This window comes from Heloderma suspectum, chromosome 2 (genome assembly GCF_057233095.1).
Source record: "Heloderma suspectum isolate Gila_16-S chromosome 2, 16-S_ref, whole genome shotgun sequence".
NCBI classification, from domain to species: Eukaryota; Metazoa; Chordata; class Lepidosauria; order Squamata; family Helodermatidae; genus Heloderma; species Heloderma suspectum.
Genome location: NC_139459.1, coordinates 193,460,976 through 193,481,833, shown reverse-complemented (window position 1 = coordinate 193,481,833; position 20,858 = coordinate 193,460,976). Strand labels below are relative to the sequence as shown.

General features: G+C 42.2%; 1 protein-coding gene across 1 annotated transcript in view; it reads left to right on the top strand.

Annotated features, from left to right (window-relative positions):
- Window positions 1-15,180, top strand: part of ACVR1B (activin A receptor type 1B) — a 36,200-nt gene extending 21,020 nt beyond the window's left edge. The window contains exons 5-9 of the mRNA XM_084837136.1: window positions 2,564-2,731; window positions 3,494-3,650; window positions 5,648-5,772; window positions 8,769-8,899; window positions 11,290-15,180. Coding sequence (XP_084693262.1) covers window positions 2,564-2,731; window positions 3,494-3,650; window positions 5,648-5,772; window positions 8,769-8,899; window positions 11,290-11,415 — 707 coding nt within the window. The 3' untranslated portion in view covers window positions 11,416-15,180. The remainder of the gene's footprint in view (window positions 1-2,563; window positions 2,732-3,493; window positions 3,651-5,647; window positions 5,773-8,768; window positions 8,900-11,289) is intronic.
- The last annotated feature ends 5,678 nt before the right edge of the window (window positions 15,181-20,858 follow it).

Below are 20,858 nucleotides of genomic sequence, written 5' to 3'. Positions count from 1 at the left end.
CTGCAGGTGTGTTTGGAACTTAGCATTGGTGTGTGATGTTTGTGGTGGGTGACTGGCATGGCTAAAATGATAACCTGCATTATAATTTGGTAGTGGTGATGAAGCCTCTTGTGTCTTTTGGCTTTATTGATGCTGTTTCTTGAAATGTTCATGAACATTTTATGTGTGGGAGGCTGAAAGTGGCAACATAGGAGTCTTCAACGAGAAGCCACTTTGGATAAGGCTTGTTCCCCCTGGCAGTGGGAGGAAAAGTGGGGATTTGAGGAAACAACAGTGATGGAGGCATAGCAGGGTTGAAGAAAGGAGGGACCAAGAAAATGGTGAGGCTGAGGACAACTCCACACAGGCCTTGGAAGAGGAGGAGGGGATGTAAACTGCCTGCAGGAAGGAGTAGGCAGGTAAGGAAACTTGGAAAGCTGGAGGATTGTGGGCCAAAGAGCCAATGTGGCATAGGATTGTCATTTAACCTCCCTAAAAGGCCTCCTGTATACTAAGAATTTCACAAGGGAAAATTCAGCCAGGGCTGTTTTTCCAGTATCATAAGAATAGAATGAGGAAAAACTGAATCTGAATAAATGCTTCTTTCTGGGCAACTCTTAAGAGATAAAGGGAGACTCTCAGGGTCTTGACCTAAAAAATGCTAAGGAAGTAGCCCTGAGGCACTGAAAGAGCTGAGTTTCAGAAACTGATTAACGCTAACTAGCCATCCTGGAGAGAGGGAGGAGATCAACCTTGGGTCCCTCTAATGAGACCCACTCAGCTGAACACAAGAAACTGGAATAGTGGATAGCAGAAGTAGCACCGAATTTCACTTTGCCCACCTCTCACCATCACAGGGACAGATTTGCCTCTGGAGAAGCGCAGCTGCCATGGCAGTTAAGGGTACTTGGTGAAGCAAAGAGCAACCAGCGCCTTGCTTCATTCACTTCCCACTTTGAGATGGACTGCAATAGCAGCCTTTGGTCTCTCATTAGCAGCTACCGTAAGAAAGAGGAATTGGTCACATTAACGTAGTTGGAATGTATGAGGAGTTCAGTGTATGACTGTGGTGCACTTCCCAATCAGCATGTCACGTTCTGCCTTGGGAAGGCAATGAATTCAGCTGGTTCAAATAACTCCCTTCACAAAACTGTTTTTATTACAGACCAGCATATAGGTTACTCTTCTTCTAAAGCTTTGGGGGCTTCTGCCTTTTGAACTTCACCAGCTTTGAGTTTTGAGATTGGCTCCTTTTATTCCATTGTCCAGAGTAGCCGGGTGAACGGCCAGATGGGTGCTTAAGAAATTTTAAAATAAAATAATAAATTTCCTGAGAGAGCGAATGTCAGGCATTGTTCAAGCAAAACCTTTCTTGGAATGGCTCGGTGCTAAGTAAGTTCTAGGACTTCATTCATGTCAAAATTTGTCTGGCTTCCTCAGTCCTGTTCGAGCCATCAAATTTCCACACATGGTGATATACTCAGCCCATCATAGAGGCTTCTGCTGTTATAAAAGTCTCTTTAGCTTAGGGCTTGTTAATTACAATAGTAGATACTTTTTCAAAATTGGTGTCTCTGTACCAGTTTAGCAGTTGCCAGTACTGAGAAACAGTTCCTGCCTTGTAGACTGGATCTTGTACATCTCATGCAAAATTGATAATCTCATCAGGAAACAATGAGATAACGACTGCTCTTATTAGTAGCTGTTAAGAGTATTCACTGTCTGATGATGCCAAGACTGGCCAATATTAGTCTGACTTGATAGGCTAATTGCATGTAAGTGTATACAATATAGAGTGTTTTTTCTTGGCCCACAGGGATAGCAGTAGTTTGCTCTCATAATAATACCAGAGTAAAGTACTTTGGTTTGGAAGTGTTCACACTGCAGGAGTAAACTAATGCTGTATAAGATGGAGAAATCCCTGTCCTCCACCACCAAACACACTGCCTTCTCTTGGCAGCTGGGTCAGACAACAGCAGGGATCTGTCCTTGTACTACATCTCCCAGGGATCATTACCCACTGACTTCTGACACAGGACAAGCAACCTGCTGCTTTTTACCCACTAATTTCTAATTCAGGACAAGCAACATTCCAGAGCCCAAGGCAATCAGCAGTGACTGGCATTCCTCCCCTTATGTGGGGAACTGTGCTGGGAACAATCCCTGTTGGGTATCTTAGCCACAGGATATCCCCAAATACCTGTGTGCTGCTCATCACATTTCCAGTTAGTTTGATGATCTTGGAGCATATTGGCAACAGATCTGCTCTGGGAGTTGCTTCTTCCTGGGAGGTGAAAGGGAACCATTGCCAGGTCAGAACTCCATAAAGTTCGTACAGTGATTTAAAACTACTGGGAATATTAAACTGGGACATGAAAGTGAGTCTGAAGTAGGGGCATTTCTTACACTAAATTCCACAGTAAATAGCTGTACAAATGCAGTTGCAGTAAACAGGTCTTTCTCAACAGTACTGCCTTTGCTGCTTACACCATCTGCTGTTCTTAAATGAATTCTGGACCAAAAATATGGCTACAGTTATCCTTCCCATTTAATGCATCTTTTCCCTTATTTGTCTTGCCAATAGATAATGGCACTTGGACTCAATTGTGGCTGGTCTCCGATTACCATGAGCACGGCTCTCTGTTTGATTACCTCAACCGATACACTGTAACTATTGAGGGGATGATTAAGTTGGCTCTGTCTGCTGCCAGTGGACTGGCACATCTACATATGGAAATTGTGGGGACCCAAGGTAAGAAACAGAAGTGTTAAAGATGTGAATTCTGCAGTGGTCCGTTAGATTATGCAAGACATTGCTATGATGACTGATGGACTTGAGCTGAAAAAGATGTTGTAGTTCATTCTTAAGGTGAAAGCAGAAATGAGGTTCAAGAAGCCTGTTAAAGAGATCAGTTTAGGCCAAAAATGGGTGAATGAGAGAAGACTTTGAAGCCTAGCGAAAGACAGGCATACACTGGCCCATTTCGAACATACAGTTCCCAGCTTGTTAAACTATAGTTTAGCAGCTGGGAGCAAGCATCAGGACCACTCATGGCTTAAGATCCTAGTTAATAAATTGGCATTAAACCATAGCTCCACATTTTTTACATAATAGGGCACTGTAGATTAAGCTAGCCAGGATCAGCATGAAGAGGGGAGAGGAGGGGAGGGGAGAGCAGGTGGTCTCAGTATTTGCCCCCAGCTGCCAAAACATGGTTTAACAAGCTGGGAAATATACATCCAGACTGGGCCAGTATCTGAACTGGAACAAGCTACCAGTGAAGAACCTGTTCAGCTCACGCTGTTGTTAAAGTAGATGCAATTAGTCTGATAACACACCTTGTTTGTTTCCTTCAGGTGTATCAACTTGATACTGTGTATATTATAAACTGAAACTGATTGAGCTTAGTGGGAGTTTTGGTGCTGCTCCTTCCTTTTTGTCTTTTGTTGGCAAATCTTTATTGACTGATACACTGAAGGCAACTGTGGATTGTCTCTCATGCTGCTTTGTTAGGAAAACCTGGGATTGCACACCGGGACTTGAAATCCAAGAACATACTAGTGAAGAAGAATGGAACATGTGCCATTGCAGACCTGGGTCTGGCTGTGCGCCATGACTCTGTTACTGATACAATAGACATCGCACCCAATCAGAGGGTTGGAACAAAACGGTAAGGCAATATCACCCAATCAGGGTGTCGATATTGATGGTTTTGTGTGGATAAAGTCATGGCTGAACATGGTTGCAAATGTTTTCTTTATACTGTCCCTTTTTTCCTAGCTGCTTGGCTGGCTAATGTTCATATTGGTGTTCTGGCTTTTACCAGATACTTGTCATCTGCTAAGTTTCACCAATTTTGTCTATGTCCAACATTCAGGTTAGGTATTTGACTTGTCAGAATAGACAGACAAGTATTTTTAAAGCATTAACTTGTTTGGAACAACAAAAGACATTTTAATCTTCAACAGGTTTGATATTAATGTTAATGACAAAAACTGCTATTTTGAAACGATGATTTATTAAAAAGAATTGTGACAAACATTCTATAAATGTGAACACTTCACTAAAAAGTTTTACCATTAGACTGCAATAATACAGCTTTAACAATAGCTGGACACCTAGCACAAGGATTCAACAACTGCTTCTTCATTCTATTTTCATGAGCCATAGACTCAAAAAAATAGAAATTGCATTGAGCTTTAATCTCCTAATTTGTTTTTTGCGGGGGTTGGACTTGATGATCTTATAGGCCCCTTCCAACCCTACTATTCTATGATTCTATGAAATAAAATACTTTCAGACAAATTATTTTGACTTTCCCTGAGTCTCTAATTTAAGGCAGCTTTCCATCTGATACGGCGGCTACGCCCCTTCTTTCCCGACCATCTGCTCCCATCGGAGCATGCCCTGGTCTCCTCTCATTTAGACTACTGTAATGCACTCGGCGTGGGATTACCCTTGAAGACGGTTCAGAAGCTGCAGCTGGTACAGAACGTGGCAGCTTGCCTGATTAAGGGCAGACACCAGCGAGATCACATCACTCCAGTGCTGAAGGAGTTGCACTGGTTACCAGTTGTTTTCCAGGCCAAATTCAAGGTGTTGGTTTTGACCTTTAAAACCCTATATGGTTCCGGCCCAGCCTATCTTAAGGAGCGCCTCCAGCAACACCAGACAGGCAGCTTAACAAGATCAGCCTCGGACAGCCTTCTCTCTGTCCCATCAGCCAGGACAGCTAGACTTTTCTGTGGTGGCCCCCACTCTGTGGAACTCCCTCCCTAGGGAACTCCGCCATGCTCCCTCTTTAATGAGCTTCCACCGTGCATTAAAAACGTGGTTGTTCAGGCAGGCATTTGGGGTGGGTTAGGGTATTTTAGAAAATGTTTTTATTGTAGAATTTTATTTTTTTAAACTGTTTTATTATATGCTTGTACATCACCCAGAGTGGCTGGGTGACCAGCCAGATGGGTGATTAATAAATTTAATAATAAATAAGGCACAACCCTATGCATTATGGGCCTTTTTCTATCCAAATACGCATGGGTTTGTGCCCTTAATGTCTCCATCACAGCAGAATCCCATGTGTTTTACTTCAACTAGTGTTCTCAGTTCTGTAAATAGCTGTTGTTTTCTAGAATCATTGCAGAGGAGGAAGCTAGACTATTTGGTGAGAAAGATGGAGTCATGGACAGTCGTAGGCAATGACCTTTGCCACAAATGACTGCTTGTGTTCCTGTTCGGAGATGTGATTATAGTAGGTGCCAGTAGGAGAAGTTTTGCTATACTGCTGGGTTTGCCCCAACTGCTATAGGGTTATTGTTTTGACATGTTTTTTTCCCAGAGGATAACATTTTGAGATAGTTGCAGGGCATGGCTGTTCATATCATCTTGAGTGTTTTTTTTAACAAAAAGATCATCAGTACATTTAAAATTTAACAGACTTCATTCAAAGATTTGGTTTAGTTGAATGGACTTTCATCCAAAAACTTTGCCATGAAAATGCTGGTCATTGAGCCATACAAGTGAGCTTCTACACTGTACTTTGAAACCATTATTAGTAATCGGTCTTACTCACAATAGAGGACATGAACTGCTTGATATATAGATATGTATTGTGTGTATCCCCAGTAGACCCCATAGCAGTTAATCTTATTCTTATTTCTGCTTCAGTTACATGGCCCCCGAGGTTCTTGATGAAACAATAAACATGAAGCATTTTGATTCATTTAAATGTGCTGATATCTACGCCCTGGGCCTAGTCTATTGGGAAATTGCTCGCAGATGCAACTCAGGAGGTAATAGGTTTCTTTATCTTCTGTCCATACAGAAAGAGGGGTTCTATTGGCTTCAAATGTTTGACTACAGGAGTGTCATTCAAATGTATAGAAATTTTGAAAGAGGAAGTAACTTGGGGCTACAGTAAGCTAGAGATGTAATGGAAGGAGCAGGAAGATTTGCTGCGTGCCCTGTTTGGAGAAGGAAGTAGTCTTGCTGATTCAAGAGATCACTTTGTTTCCATTGAGTCAGCATTCTAACAGGAATCTCCCTAATGGGTTTGGTTGGGAGTATTGGCATTTGTTCTGGTGGTGGAGTCTCAGTTCTGGATGAGCTTTAAATAGTTGTTCCTGTTCCCTTGGATACACTGATACATTAACATGAAGGATTAATCAAAATCTTCTGACCTAATCTATATGACTACAAAATTTGTTCCAGAATAAGATGTAATTTCCCTATAATTCTGATTTTTTTCTTTTGTATTCTTTGTTGTAAAAACGGGTTATTTAAATTTATTGGGTAGAAGTGAGTGAGTAGAAGAAGAGGAGATGAGGAGCACAACGAATGGCTTTGGCTTCCGCTAAGTGAACACATCATGCAGAAGCAGCTTAATGAATGGAAAAAGGTGGGGGGGGAGTTGAATCAAGCAACAGTGTGTAACTTAGATAAAATAAAACTGGATAATAATATGTGTAAGAATAATATAATCTTGAGACAAATTCCAGAATGTGAGTCACATGATACAGCTCCTGTGGTATTTAATCTGTTCAGGGAAATGATGATAGAAGAAAGGGAACGGGTGGTTTCGTTAGATGTAGGATAAACGTATGTAGCAAGGAAAATAATCACTCTAAGGATAAAATCTACAGATTTTAAAACAAAAAAATATATAATGAGATTATTCAGAGAAAAGAGACCTAGTTGTTGTGGTGTTCAGAGCAAGCATGAAATTCCACCTTTCTCAGCTATAAACCTCAGAACTTTGACCAAAAGGAAAAAATGATAGAAATAACTGAATACCTGAGGAGATACTAGATATGCTGTCAGTTGGGTTTCTCAGTTACTAGTATATGATAAAAATAAAACAATTGTACTTTGGAAGAAGAAAATAGATATTTTGTAGGATAGAAAGACTGCAGAAGTTTCAAGATTAAAAAACTAGCGGGATTGATACAGGTAGTAGGTAAGTAAGATCAAACCAAGGAGATGATGGAAGACTGGAACAAGGAAGTGGGAACTAGACATAAATAGCAGACAAGAGAGAACAGGATCACTGCAGATTGTAGAAACGAAATTAGATCCAATAGAACAAAGTAGACCTTTATTAGTTTACTACAAAGTTTTATTAAATGATGATCAAACAGCAGAATGAAATTGTATCAATATTAATAACCCCCCTAAATAGAAGGAAGATGTTTTAAAAATGGAGTAAATACAATACTGGCGTTCGAAGATACAAGAAGTACATAAAAATAATAGTTAGAAATATTTGTTGCACTATGATAAATTTAGGACTTTATATTTTGCTTCTGATCAATCAAAGGCTAATGGAATAGCTACTTATATTTAGAAAAGGGAATTTTGACATCGAAACAATAGGAAGAGGCCCAGTGGGTAATACCAATTTTAAGGATCAGTAGCAGGAGAAAAATGAACCGTAGGGAGTATTTATACTGTGAGTACAACTCAAGCGAGCTTTTATAAATGTATGTTTGAAAACCTAAGAACTATTGCAAAAGGAAAAAAAATAATTCTCTCTGGGGACTTCAGTGGGAAAATTGATAAATCAGAAGGAAAGCAAACTAATTCAGGTACATTCCCATTAGAGTGGTGCTGGGCAACTTGTGGTACAACTCCCATTAGCCCTAGCCATTATATCCAATGGTGGATGATGGGTGTTGTAGACCAAAGCATCTGGAGGGCCACGGGATGCCCACCCCTGCTTTAGAGGCGAACAGAATAATTAAATTGTTTGCCTAGTTGACATTTGGAGATATACATACCCTGCAGAAAAAAATTATACTTTTCCAATAGTCATCAATCTCCTTCACGGATTTGGTGGGGGCGCGGGGTATTTCTCCTAAGCTACTAAACAGGACCAAGGAAGTAGAAATACTGCAATAGCCTTATAAATAAGCCCACAAAGTGGTAGTCCTACGTAGAGTAAAACCATTGAAATGAATGGGACTTAAATTAGTTGTGACTGTCTTAAGTCTCATTCATTTCGGTGGTTCTTCTCTAAGATGGACTAACATTGGATACTACTCAAAAGTTACTAGCCTAAGAAATAATCTTAATAGCCTGCTGGGGGCTGACAGAGGGAGGGATAGAGAGCGCCATTCCTCCTCCAGCAGCCCTCTGCATTTCTATGCTAGGTACAGATGAAGGAGCTTCTCTCCTGTAGCAGCTTGCTTGGTTCTGTGCTGGACTCCAAGTAGGGACAGAGTGCCCCATCACACTCCCATCAGGCTGCTCACTCACCTGAATGAAATTCATCTCCTTTGGCTACCAGGCTAATGCTTAAATACAAGGCTGTACTACAGGAAAGAGCTGGAGTTTTGATAGAATGCAAAGAACAAGGGCAGTTTAGCAGTCCCAGATTTAGTTCAGTATTTTCATGCAAATTGTCTAAATCGGTTAACAACATGGCATGGAGCTCAGAGTACTACACAAATGACAAAGCTGGAACAGTTATTTATAAGATAACGATAACGGAGTGTTCACCTAGGGACAAGCAGAACTGTGTAGAAAACTATAATTTTCATTGGGTACTGTTATGGCAGGGTAGGAAGACATGCATAGGATTGCACTGGAAGCGGGGGCGGGGTTCTAATTTTAACTTGAGTTTTTGAAGGTACCATTATTGCAGTAGTGAATTAGAATAGTTACATTATATATTATTTCCTGTCTGTCTTGGAGGGATATGTGGCATTAAACAAAGTACAGCTACTGTATTTGCGGAAAACGGTAATAGGTAGAATGACAATGTGACTGTCTCTCCTCCCCCACCTTTTAGGTATCCATGAAGAATATCAGCTCCCATATTATGATCTTGTGCCCTCTGACCCCTCCATTGAAGAAATGCGTAAGGTCGTATGTGACCAGAAGCTGCGGCCTAACATTCCCAACTGGTGGCAGAGTTATGAGGTATAATTAGTCTTCTTTCTTTTAGTCTTCAAGACAGTCTGCACAACAGGCAGTCCAGACAAAAGTATTACTTTTAATATTGCATTTGTCACATTAGCTAGGACATGGAGAGAAGCTTCTAGTTCAGGGTTGGCATTAAACTACCCAGAGAACTGTGGCTATTGGACGGTATAGAAACGTAATAAATAGTGTTCAGCTGCAGTTGTTATATAAGGAGACCAGTACCCAGATCATCCTTGAAGTGGATGGCTCCTCTTTTCACTATATTTAATGTAAAAGTTGCTTCTTGTAGTTTAATGAGCAAATCCTGTGCCTGCTCTTTATGGCAACCCATAAAGTAACCCTCATACTATGCATTTCTCTAGCACTTTTTCTGTGTACAAAGTTTCCCAGGACCAACAGCTGACGGAGATTCCTCCCACCCACATTCCTAGTTTAGAAAGCAGTCCAGGGAGTGACTCAGCACAGATAGCAGACTGGGTGGCGCGGCGCAGACGCAAAGGGTTGGCGCTCAAAGAACGGTTGCGCCCAGAGGATCCAAGGGAAAAGGGGAGGGATTCTCCCTAGTCCTTATATTCAGGGGTCTGCCAGTAATTGCCTTTGAAACGGGGACCAACTGTTCCAACTTAGGGCATAGGGATGCTGCTGCTCAGATCTAGTTGCTACCTGTAGAGTTGTAAGTTGTAAAAGAAGAATAAAGTTTTGAAAAGAATCCCTTTGCGTCTGGACTTGGCTACTGGATTAGACTGAGAGAGCCCTCCAAGGGGCCCTTGACAGTAATGGCAAAACCTTTGGGGGGGCAACCCCCCCCATGTTAAATTCCATGTTAACATGGAATGCCCCCCATGTTAAAGGGGCATTCCACTTTCAACGAAGTGCCCCATGATATTCTGATGAGCAAACTAGCTCAAAGTGGGCTAGATGAAACAGCGATCCGGTGGATCCACAGTTGGCTACAGAATCGGACTCAAAGAGTGCTTATCAATGGGACCTTCTCAAACTGGAGAGAGGTAACGAGTGGGGTACTGCAGGGCTCAGTCCTGGGCCCAATGCTCTTCAACATTTTGATTAATGACTCGGAGGAGGAGGTGCAGGGAATGCTGATCAAATTTGCAGATGACACAAAATTGGGCGGGAGAGCTAATACTTTGGAAGATAGAAACAATGCTCAAAGTGATCTGGATAGGCTGGAGCGCTGGGCAGAAAACAACAGAATGACATTTAATAGGGATAAATGCCAAGTTCTGCACCTAGGAAAAAGAAACCAAACGCACAGTTACAAGATGGGGGATACGTGGCTCAACAACACTACAAGCGAGAAGGATCTTGGAACTGTAGATCACAAGCTGATTATGAGCGAACAATGTGATGTGGCTGCAAAAAAGGCAAATGCTTTTTTGGGCTGCATTAATAGAAGCATAGCTTCCAAATCCCGGGAAGTACTAGTTCCCCTCTACTCAGCACTGGTTAGGCCTCATCTGGTGTACTGTGTCCAGTTCTGGGCACCGCACTTTAAGAAGGTGCAGACAAGCTCAAGAGGGTTCTGAGGAGGGCAACAAAGATGATCAGGGGACTGGAAACAAAGCCCTATGAAGAGAGACTGAAAGAACTGGGCATGTTTAGCCTTGAGAAGAGAAGACTGAGGGGAGATATGATAGCACTCTTCAAGTACTTGAAAGGTTGTCACAGAGAGGAAGGCCAGCATCTCTTCTTGATCATCCCAGAGTACAGGGCACGGAATAATGGGCTCAAGTTACAGGAAGCCAGATTCCGGCTGAACATCAGGAAGTGCTTCCTGACTGTTAAAGCAATATGACAATGGAACCAGTTACCTAGGGAGGTAGTGGGCCCTCCCATACTGGAGGTGTTCAAGATGAGGCTAGACAGCCATCTGTCAGAGATGCTCTGACTTAGATTCCTGCACTGAGCCGGGGGTTGGACTCGATGGCCTTGTAGGCCCCTTCCAATCCTACTATTCTATGATTCCTGATCTGCTTTAAGAATGGTTTTTAGAATTGTATCCAGTAGGAGTTTGGTTTATCTGTAAGCTTAATATGGCTAGGATTGCGCCAATAAGCTTATTCTCACAAGTAGGCTTTTAATCTAATGGGCCAGGTTATACAGGTGACACTGTCCATTATGGTCAAATAAGCAGGCTACGGTGATTGAAAAACCCTGCTCTCAGGGGTAGAGAAATGCCCTCATCTCTAGGAAAGTGAATTAGCAATACACATTTGTATATTGATAGATCCCTGTGCATTGTGCTTTCTGTGAATAAGCAGAAAGTACCATCACACTATGAACTATTAACTCTATGAGGACTAAAAGAGCCACTGGATTTGATATGCTGTGGAGAAATCACTGATAACATCTCTCTCCCTTTGTTCTAGGCTTTGCGAGTAATGGGGAAAATGATGCGAGAGTGCTGGTATGCTAACGGGGCTGCACGGCTAACAGCCTTGCGTATCAAGAAAACTCTCTCTCAGCTCAGTGTCCAGGAAGATGTGAAAATTTAGTCTGCAAGCCCCATCTTGAGAAAATTGCACAAAAGCTGCCATACTAGAATTGATATGTGGTGGAGAAGGTCTACCTCGTATTTCTACACAGCCTGCTGCTATCAACTGGACAACGTGGCCTGCAGGTGGTTAGGTGACGGAGGTGGACTTCACAGACTTATCTCTCTTCCTGGTTTGGGAGTGAAATACATCTTTTTTCTAATACCCTCCTGTGAGCATAAAGAGGGGCTTGTATAGAGAGATGTTGGCCACAACTGTAACCTTTGTGTCTCTGATGGAAATCCCTGTAAATTCTACTGACGTGCTGGTTGGGGAAAGCTTTGTGGCTTGGGAGAGGAAAAGACTTTCTTGTGAACGGAACAGTGGAGAGGGGGGCCCTTGAGGACTGACATGCACACACAGAACACTTGTGTGCTCCCTTGTCTGGCTGTGTGAAGCTCTTGGCCCTTTTCTAGCTTGACAGATCCTAAGCCAGCACAGCCATTAGTGTTCAACAGCGTGTGCATGTGCAAAGGTACGTGTCCCTCTGCCCCTTAGGTATGTAATGTGTCCGCTTGTGCGCCTGTGCATGTGAAAATGTAGAGTGTCCTCTTGTGAAGTTCAGGTGCTGATGCCCTCTTCGTCCACTAGTTGATCATTAGCTGTCTATCTTCTCACTAGGGAGGGGTAGAGGTCTGCCCTGCCAGTTGTTAGACCTAATGGGGCACCACACAAATTGTCTCACTGCCATCCTCCCCCCTTTTTTAAAGCAGGGAATTTGTTGTTTTTTAGTTTCAAGATCCCCCTGTAACGGTAATGCTGGATAGCAGCAATTGCTTAGCAAGCAGAACGATCTGCAGGAGGAATCAATGTCAGCTGAAATTGGTGCTTGCCCTGTTTAAAAGAAGGAAGGCAAAAGAAGGGCTGGGGAAAGAGGTTGATCTTATAAGAGCACTGGCCTTGTGTTTTTCAAGGTGCCTTTGGCAGAACAACTCTAGCATTTTACATTTCTGTAAGAGTGAAATATCTATGGGGAAATACGCATTGAGATTTCCTGGCAAGGTTTGTCCCGTAAGGAATGATGACTATAAAATGAGTATGTTTTTTAACAGAAAATGTGTATGTGGTGTGTGTGTGTGTTCATGTTCACACATGCACATGCGTGTGTGCACACACGCATATATATATATATATATATATGGTCTCCCATATTCTGGAGGTGACAGTGTGTCACTTGGGGAGGGGGAGGGGGAGAATTGGGAATGAATTAACTGCATGCATTTTGTTTCAATTAAGTGATCAGGGTGTAGCAAGACTGATTTGGCTGTTACATTTGCTTTCGGAACAGCCTGAGACTGTATTCCGATGCAAATAATGCATTGAAAACTCCATTGTGTGTGGGTTAGGTGTTTGCGATAACTCCTGAAGCCATAACTTTTAACTGGAGTAGTTTGATTATTATTTTTAATTCTTATTTTAATGGGAGGGTCTGGATTTTAACTTTTTTTACTATTCTTTATAAGAGAAGTAAAATGGATAATTACCTCTCATTCTGTTTATAAAGAAATCGCTGCAAAAAAAAAAAAAACCTAAAAAAATGCACACAGCTCAATTTTACACTGGAACTGTTTCTACTCAAACCATGAGCCCTGACTTCCAAGAGGAGGCATTGTCTCCACTCTGAGACTGGGCATTTTTTAAGAATATAAAACATTATGTGTTCGCTGTCTGTGGGTGTTTGTCAGTTTGTCCGTATCTATTCCCCCCCTCCAGTCCCTTCTCTTGTCTTTAGCTGTGTCAGTGTGTAACACTGAAGAGTTGTTGCATTGTGTATTGGAGCCAATTTTACATGCTCCTTTTGGTTTGAAATAAGCTGTTGCTTCCTCTAAGGCTGTTTATGAAAATCTCAGGCGTTCTTATTTGTGGAAGAAGATTTGGAGTTTGTGCTTCTGATTGTAAAACTTGCCTTCCTTTGTGCTTTTTGTTATGATCATTTCTGAGCCAGAGGCTACCACATATCTCCAGCAAAGGGGCGCAGCTTACCAAAATCCCTATATCTCAAATCTGATGAAAGGCACCTTGAAGTGTATCTAGATCATGTATTCCTGTAAATGAGAAATGGCATCTACGTTGGTAGCTGAAGATAGTACATCACAAAGGTTTAAATTTAGGAATCAGGTAATGGTAGATGTGCATAACTCCATTGTTGAGTCCCCCTTGATTTAAAATAAAACAAACTTGTGGGAGCCATTTTCCTTAAACCTCCTTGGTATGGATAGTTTGGAGAGCTGAGAAAGTTGTAGTGGCTATGAAATTAACTTGTTGCTGAAAGGGTGGTCCTTCTCATAGGGACTTTTCCCCAAGAGGTAAATAGTTATTTTCTAGAACACATGTCCTGTTTCTGTTATACACACTACTTTTATGATATTGTAACCTAATTCACCTTCAGTGTCTTACAGTAATTTGCTACACACACACACACACACTCACCCCTATATAGGCATGTAGACCCTGGTTCTCTCATCCTTGTATTAAGCCAACTCTGTGTTGCATCTTGAAGTCTAAAAGATATAGACTATACCACAGCATTGGCTGATATACATATAATCTATACATTTATCTGTATACATGACTGGCCTTGGGGACAGAAATGATCTGTGTGTATTACTTTTTCATTACTCTGCCCCAAAAGCTTTGCAAACTTGCAGCAGAAACATAGGAGTAAAATTGCTCAGTTCCAGTCTGCAGCCATATCAGAAGAGGAGCAAGGCCATTAACTAAAGGGCATAAAAAAGCAGTGCACTGCTAGATGCTCATTTAGAACATTTATTTACTATTACAGGTGCCTGTCCAGTGACACATGGGAGTTAGCTGTAAGTGTAAATTACAATGGACTGAAGGGGGGCAAATTTCCCTGCTTCCACTTGAATGGCTACAAAAAGGAGTAGAAAGCCCTATGTCATATTCGCAGGACTGTTGTTCTTCAACACTCCCCTCCGGTTCAGAAGAAGTTGGTTGGTTCCTTCAGAAATTGGACCAGTAACTATCATGATAAATTGATTTTAAAATGAACAAACAACCAGACACAATTGCACTACTTGCTATGTGTTTGTCATCATTGTCTTCTTAATACATGAGAAATTAACTCAAAGCAGGAGAAATGCACAATTGTACAGGGATCTGCCAAGATCATTTAAAAAGCTAACAAAGGCCACATAGGAGAATAATGGAGAAGAGCAGCCTCCACCAGTTATCCATAAAGTCCAGTGGTCTGAGTAACCCAGTTTCATGTAGGTCACAAGATGGAATTCCAGTTCTTTAGTCTAGCTGGGGAACAACCAGCCAGATTCATCTTTGCATCAAATCAGATATGGAAGTATATGTTGGCATCAAAGCTCCAAATGGAAGAGTTCATTTGCATTCCCCTCAATCTTTTTCAAATCTACAAAGTGGAAGGTATGGGTTCTTGGTTGGTGCTGTTAGATTCTGGCAAGTGGCACACTGGTTTCAGAATAGATCATTTTTGGTACTGTTGTCTGTCTCCTCCCCATTCCCCCTTTTCCTCTTTCCTGCCCACCTACCCCTGATACCTACTTAACCTTTATATTTGTTTTCAGGTTTTGTATGTTTTATTAGAAAAAGACTATAAAATAGCCACTTAGACACTTTACCTCCTCAGTATGCAAATGTAAATACATGTAATATAGGAAAGAAATCTTTTGTTTTAATATAAGATTGAGGCTGTCCAATTTTCTGTTGTACATTATTAAAAGTTTGTTTTTATTCATGTACGCTCCATGGCCTTTTCTGTTCTCATTAATTCTGGCTTAATTGGACTGTAATATCTGCATACTTGAATCTTGTTTATTTGAATTTTAATATCAGTGAAGGATCAACAGGACCAGTAACTATCAACACATACAGGATCATTATGTATTGATCCTGTTCAAAGATCATTTGTGCTCCACAGGATTCACTATTCAAGAGCAAAACAAGACGAAGTTACCCAATGAAGTTACAAACTGCATTACAATGTACCTGTGCTGTGTGTATTAACCGTGTTTATGATTCCTGTCGGAAGTGCTTCGCATCCATAGAATCGGGCTCCTCTTCTGAGAGAGAGTAAGAGCAGCACTAGGACTGAGTAGCTTCAGAATTTAGTACATTGTAGTTCCTGTTCCTGTATATCATTATATGAAATAGAATTTCCAGAGGTAGTTGGCGCATCTCCCATGAACAAGTGATGTGAAGCAATGGAAAGTTCAAGGCACTTGTGCTTCTTGTGCCTTCTGCATCCAGGTAACATGTGAATCCTATGCAGGTTTGCTTGAACCCTTTGAGTTCAGTGGGGCTTACTCCCATGTAAGTGTGCATAGGATTGCAGCTTTAACCTCTACGACAGTGAGCTAAGTGCTGTACTTCCCAATCTCTGGATACCTCCAAGGGTTTTGTTGTTTTCTGGGTTAAAAAGGGAGTCACACACCTCATTCTTACCCTCAAAAAAGATGTTGTCTTGATTAGCTCCTGGGACAATGTGCAGGCATCCTCCTTGCAACTGTGGGATTGTCTGGTTCATATTGGTTCCTTGTGTCCTGCCCTCCTTGCCTAGTCAGCCAGAGTTCAGGGTTGGCAAATACATTAGTGGTTGAAGAGCTAGAAGAGTGCTGCACTTTTTTTCATGATTTTAAAGTCCTTCCACTGTTTATCTTAACATTCCTATCACAACTTTTGATTCCACTGTTTATGCCATTTCACAGACCATGAACGGAGGGAGAGACTGACTGAAGTCCATGCAGGCTTAAACCTATGTCAAGTCCAACACTCATTTGTAAAAGAGTTCTCGTCAAGAACATGATAGATAAATGCTTTCGTGCTGAAGTTTATTGGATTGGATGAAACCTGAACAGTTTAATTTTACCCTTCTACTGAGGCAAGATAGCTAAAATCCTCCTAACAGATTCGTCTATGTTTTATGTATTTGAAATATTTTAATGCCACAGCTCACAAGGAGGGAAAAACAATGTAGGGAGAAGCTGGAAAAAGGGTGAGAGCAGCCCTAACCTTTCTGAGAGTTGGGGAATTTGTTAATTCCTGAATAAGAAAGTAAGCCCTGTGGTTCCTTATCCCTTGCTGCCAAACAAAAAATGTTTATAGCCTAAGACCACTCTGCCCCATATTTCCCTTCCTTGTATGGTATTTGGATAACAACCATCTGCAGTAGACAGATGTGGAGCATAAGAGGGAGGTGGGGATAAAAAGCTAAATCTTTTACTCCTGTCAAACTGTCATCTTACCTTTCTACTAGAGGATTTCCAGTGGCAGTAACAAGCTTATCTGGCTTGAAGCCTGTGGAGTATGTGTAACAAATTAAGTATTTTGTTTTTCTTCCATTAGTCTAGTAGGATCATTTTTTGCCCCCTTTAAGCTACTCTTTAGCAGAAGAGTAGGCAAACTGCTCATCCAATTTTCTGTGATAAAAAACCTTGCCACAATGATAGACCCCATGAGAAGAGCATGTTGTGAGAGGATTGACACCCCCCCTTATCCCTTAACAACATTATGGTGCCTCGCCTACCCTTAAGAATCAGCCAAATGGAATTAGGGGGGTTAATTTGGGTGCGAGATGGGAGGTTGCCATCTGGGCCTCAATTTTGCATTCTAATCTTTTCCTGAGCACCCTACAGTTTTCTTTTCCTATACCTTTAACATGCAATTGAGGAGCATAAAATGTTGGCAGGTCTCAATGACCTGTTGTTGTTCAATCGTTCAGTCGTATCCGATTCTTCGTGACCCCATGGACCATAGCACGCCAGGCCTTCCTGTCCTCCGCTCTCTCCCGGAGCGTGCTCAAGTTCATATTCATTGCATCAGTGATGCTATCTAGCCATCTCATCCTCTGCCGTCCCCTTCTCCTTTTGCCTTCAGTCTTTTCCAGCATCAGGGTCTTTTCCAGTGACTTTTCTCTTCGCATTTGGTGGCCAAAATATTTGAGCTTCAGCTTCAGTATCTGTCCTTCCAATGAGCACTCAGGGTTGATTTCCTTTAGGATTGACTGATTTGCCCTCCTTGCAGTCCAGGGGACTCGTAAGAGTCTTCTCCAGCACCACAGTTCGAAAGCATCAATTCTTCAGCACTCAGCCTTCCTTATAGTCCAGCTCTCACAGCCATACGTTACTACTGGGAAAACCATAGCTTTGATTAGATGGACCTTTGTCGGCAAGGTGATGTCTCTGCTTCTTACTATGCTGTCTAGGTTTGCCATAGCTTTCCTCCCAAGGAGCAAGCGTCTTTTAATTTCATGGCTACAGTCACTGTCTGCAGTGATCTTGGAGCCCAAGAAAATAAAATCTGTCACAGCTTCCATTTCTTCCCCTTCTATATGCCAGGAAGTGATGGGGCCAGATGCCATGATCTTAGTTTTGTTAATGTTGAGTTTCAAACCAGCTTCTGCACTCTCCTCTTTCACCCTCAACAAGAGGCTCTTTAGATCCTCTTCGCTTTCTGCCATTAGGGTGGTATCGTCTGCATATCGGAGGTTGTTGATAATTCTCCCGGCAATCTTAATTCCGACCTGTGATTCATCCAACCCGGCGTTTCTCATGATGTACTCTGCATATAAGTTAAATAAGCAGGGTGACAATATGCAGCCTTGTCGTACTCCTTTCCCAATTTTGAACCACTCGGTTGTTCCATGTCTGGTTCTTACTGTTGCTTCTTGACCCTCGTACAGGTTTCTCAGGAGACAGGTAAGGTGGTCTGGTACTCCCATCACTTTAAGAATTTGCCAGAGTTTGTTGTGATCTACACAATCAAAGGCTTTAGCGTAGTCAATGAAGCAGAAGCAGACGTTTTTCTGGAATTCTCTTGCTTTCTCCATGATGCAGCGAATGTTGGCGATTTGATCTCTAGTTCCTCTGCCTCTTCGAAACCCAGCTTGTACTTCCGGTAGTTCTCGGTTCGCATACTGCTGAAGCCTAGCTTGTAGGATTTTGAGATCACCTTGCTGGCATGTGAAATGAGCGCAATTGTCCCGTAGTTTGAACACTCTTTGGCATTGCCCTTCTTTGGAATTGGAATGTAAACTGACCTTTTCCAGTCTTGTGGCCACTGTTGAGTGTTTCAAATTTGTTGGCATATTGAGTGCAGCACTTTAACAGCATCATCTTTTAGGATTTTAAATAGCTCAGCTGGAAGACTGTCATCTCTGCTAGCTTTGTTGTTACTAATGCTTCCTAAGGCCCACTTGACTTCACTCTCTAGGATGTCCGGCTCCAGTTCAGTGACCGCACTGTCATGGCTATCAAGGACATTAAGATCTTTCCTGTATAGTTCTTCTGAGTATTCTTTCCACCTCTTCTTAATCTCATCTGCTTCTGTGAGGTCCCTGCCTTCTTTGTCCTTTATCATGCCTGTCTTTGCACAAAACTTTCCCTTGAGATCTCCAATTTTCTTGAAGAGATCTCTAGTCTTTCCCATTCTGTTGTTTTCCTCAATTTCTTTGCATTGTTCATTTAAGAAGGCCTTCTTGTCTCTCCTTACTATTCTCTGGAACTCTGCATTCAGTTGGCTATATCTTCCCCTTTCTCCCTTGCTTTTCACTTCCCTTCTTTCATCAGCTACTTGTAAAGCCTCATCAGACAGCCACTTGGCTTTCTTGCATTTCTTTTTCTTTGGGATGGATTTCATTGCTGCCTCCTGAACAATGTTACAGACCTCCGTCCATAGTTCCTCAGGCACTCTGTCTATCAGGTCTAATCCCTGAAATCTATTCCTCACCTCCACGGTATATTCATAAGGGATATGATTTAGGTCATACCTGAATGGTTTAGTGGTTTTCCCTATGTTCTTCAATTTAAGCCGAAATTTTGCAAGAAGCAGCTCATGATCTGAGCCACAGTCAGCTCCAGGTCTTGTCTTTACTGACTGTATAGAGCTTCTCCATCTTTGACTGCAAAGGACATAATCAATCTGATTTCGATATTGACCATCTGGTGATGTCCATGTGTAGAGTCGTCTCTTGTGCTGTTGGAAAACAGTGTTTGCTATGATCAGCGTGTTCTCTCGACAAATCTCTATTAGCCTTTGTCCTGCTTCATTTTGTACACCAAGGCCATGGTTGCCTTTTATCCCGGTGATTTCTTGACTTCCTACTTTAGCATTCCAATCCCCTATGATGAAGAGGACATCTTTGTCAGGTGTTAGTTCTAGAAGGTGTTGTAGGTCTTCATAGAACCGATCAACCTCAGCTTCTTCGGCATCAGTGGTTGGGGCATAGACTTGAATTACTGTGATGTTGAATGGTTTGCCTTGGATTCGTACTGAGATCATTCTATCATTTTTAAGATTGTACTCCAGTACTGCTTTTCCCACCCTTTTGTTGACAATGAGTGCTACTCCATTTCTTCTAAGGGATTCTTGCCCACAGTAGTAGATATGATGGCCACCTGAATTAAATTCGCCCATGCCTGTCCATTTTAGTTCGCTGATTCCCAAGATGTCGATGTTCAGTCTTGCCATCTCATGTTTGACCACCTCCAGCTTACCTTGATTCATTGATCTTACATTCCAGGTTCCTAAACAATATTGTTCTTTACAGCATCGGACTTTCTTTTCACCACCAGGCACATCCACAGCTGAGTGTCCTTTCGGCTTTGGCCCAGCCGCTTCACTCTTTCTGGTGCTACTTGGAAATTCCCTCTGCTCTTCCCCAGTAGTATATTGGACACCTTCCGACTTGAGGGGCTCATCTTCTGGCGTCATATCTTTGAGCCTTGTGATACGTTCCATGGGGTTTTCTTGGCAAGAATACTGGAGTGGGTTGCCATTTCCTTCTCCAGTGGACCACATTTTGTCAGAACTCTCCTCCATGACCTGTCCGTCTTGGGTGGCCCTGCACAGCATAGCTGATGGCTTCACTGAGTTACGCAAGCCCCTTTGCCACAAGGCAGTGATCCATGAAGGGGGAGCTAACAAATATCAAGTCTTAAATATATTGAACAGAATGGAATGGAACGGAACGGAATGGAATGGAATAGACGGCTGCCAGTCCATTTCTGAGCCCAAATCAAAGAGCTAGTATTAACATTCAAAGCCCTAAATGGCTTGGGGCCATGGGGTTTTCTTGGCAAGAATACTGGAGTGGGTTGCCATTTCCTTCTCCAGTGGACCACATTTTGTCAGAACTCTCTGCCATGACCTGTCCGTCTTGGGTGGCCCTGCACGGCACATCTTATGGCTTCACTGAGTTGCGCAAGCCCCTTCGCCACAACAAGGCAGTGATCCATGAAGGGGCTCAATGACCTGGCATTACTTTAAAAAGATCTTGTGCATGGATGTGCACTATATATTCCATGGGCTTCCTATTTCCTATTCCATGTTCTAGTTTCACTGCTGTGCTGTTAACAAACTAAAACACACCTAGTGCAAATAGCTGAATAGAATGTCTTAAGAGCTCTTCTTGCATA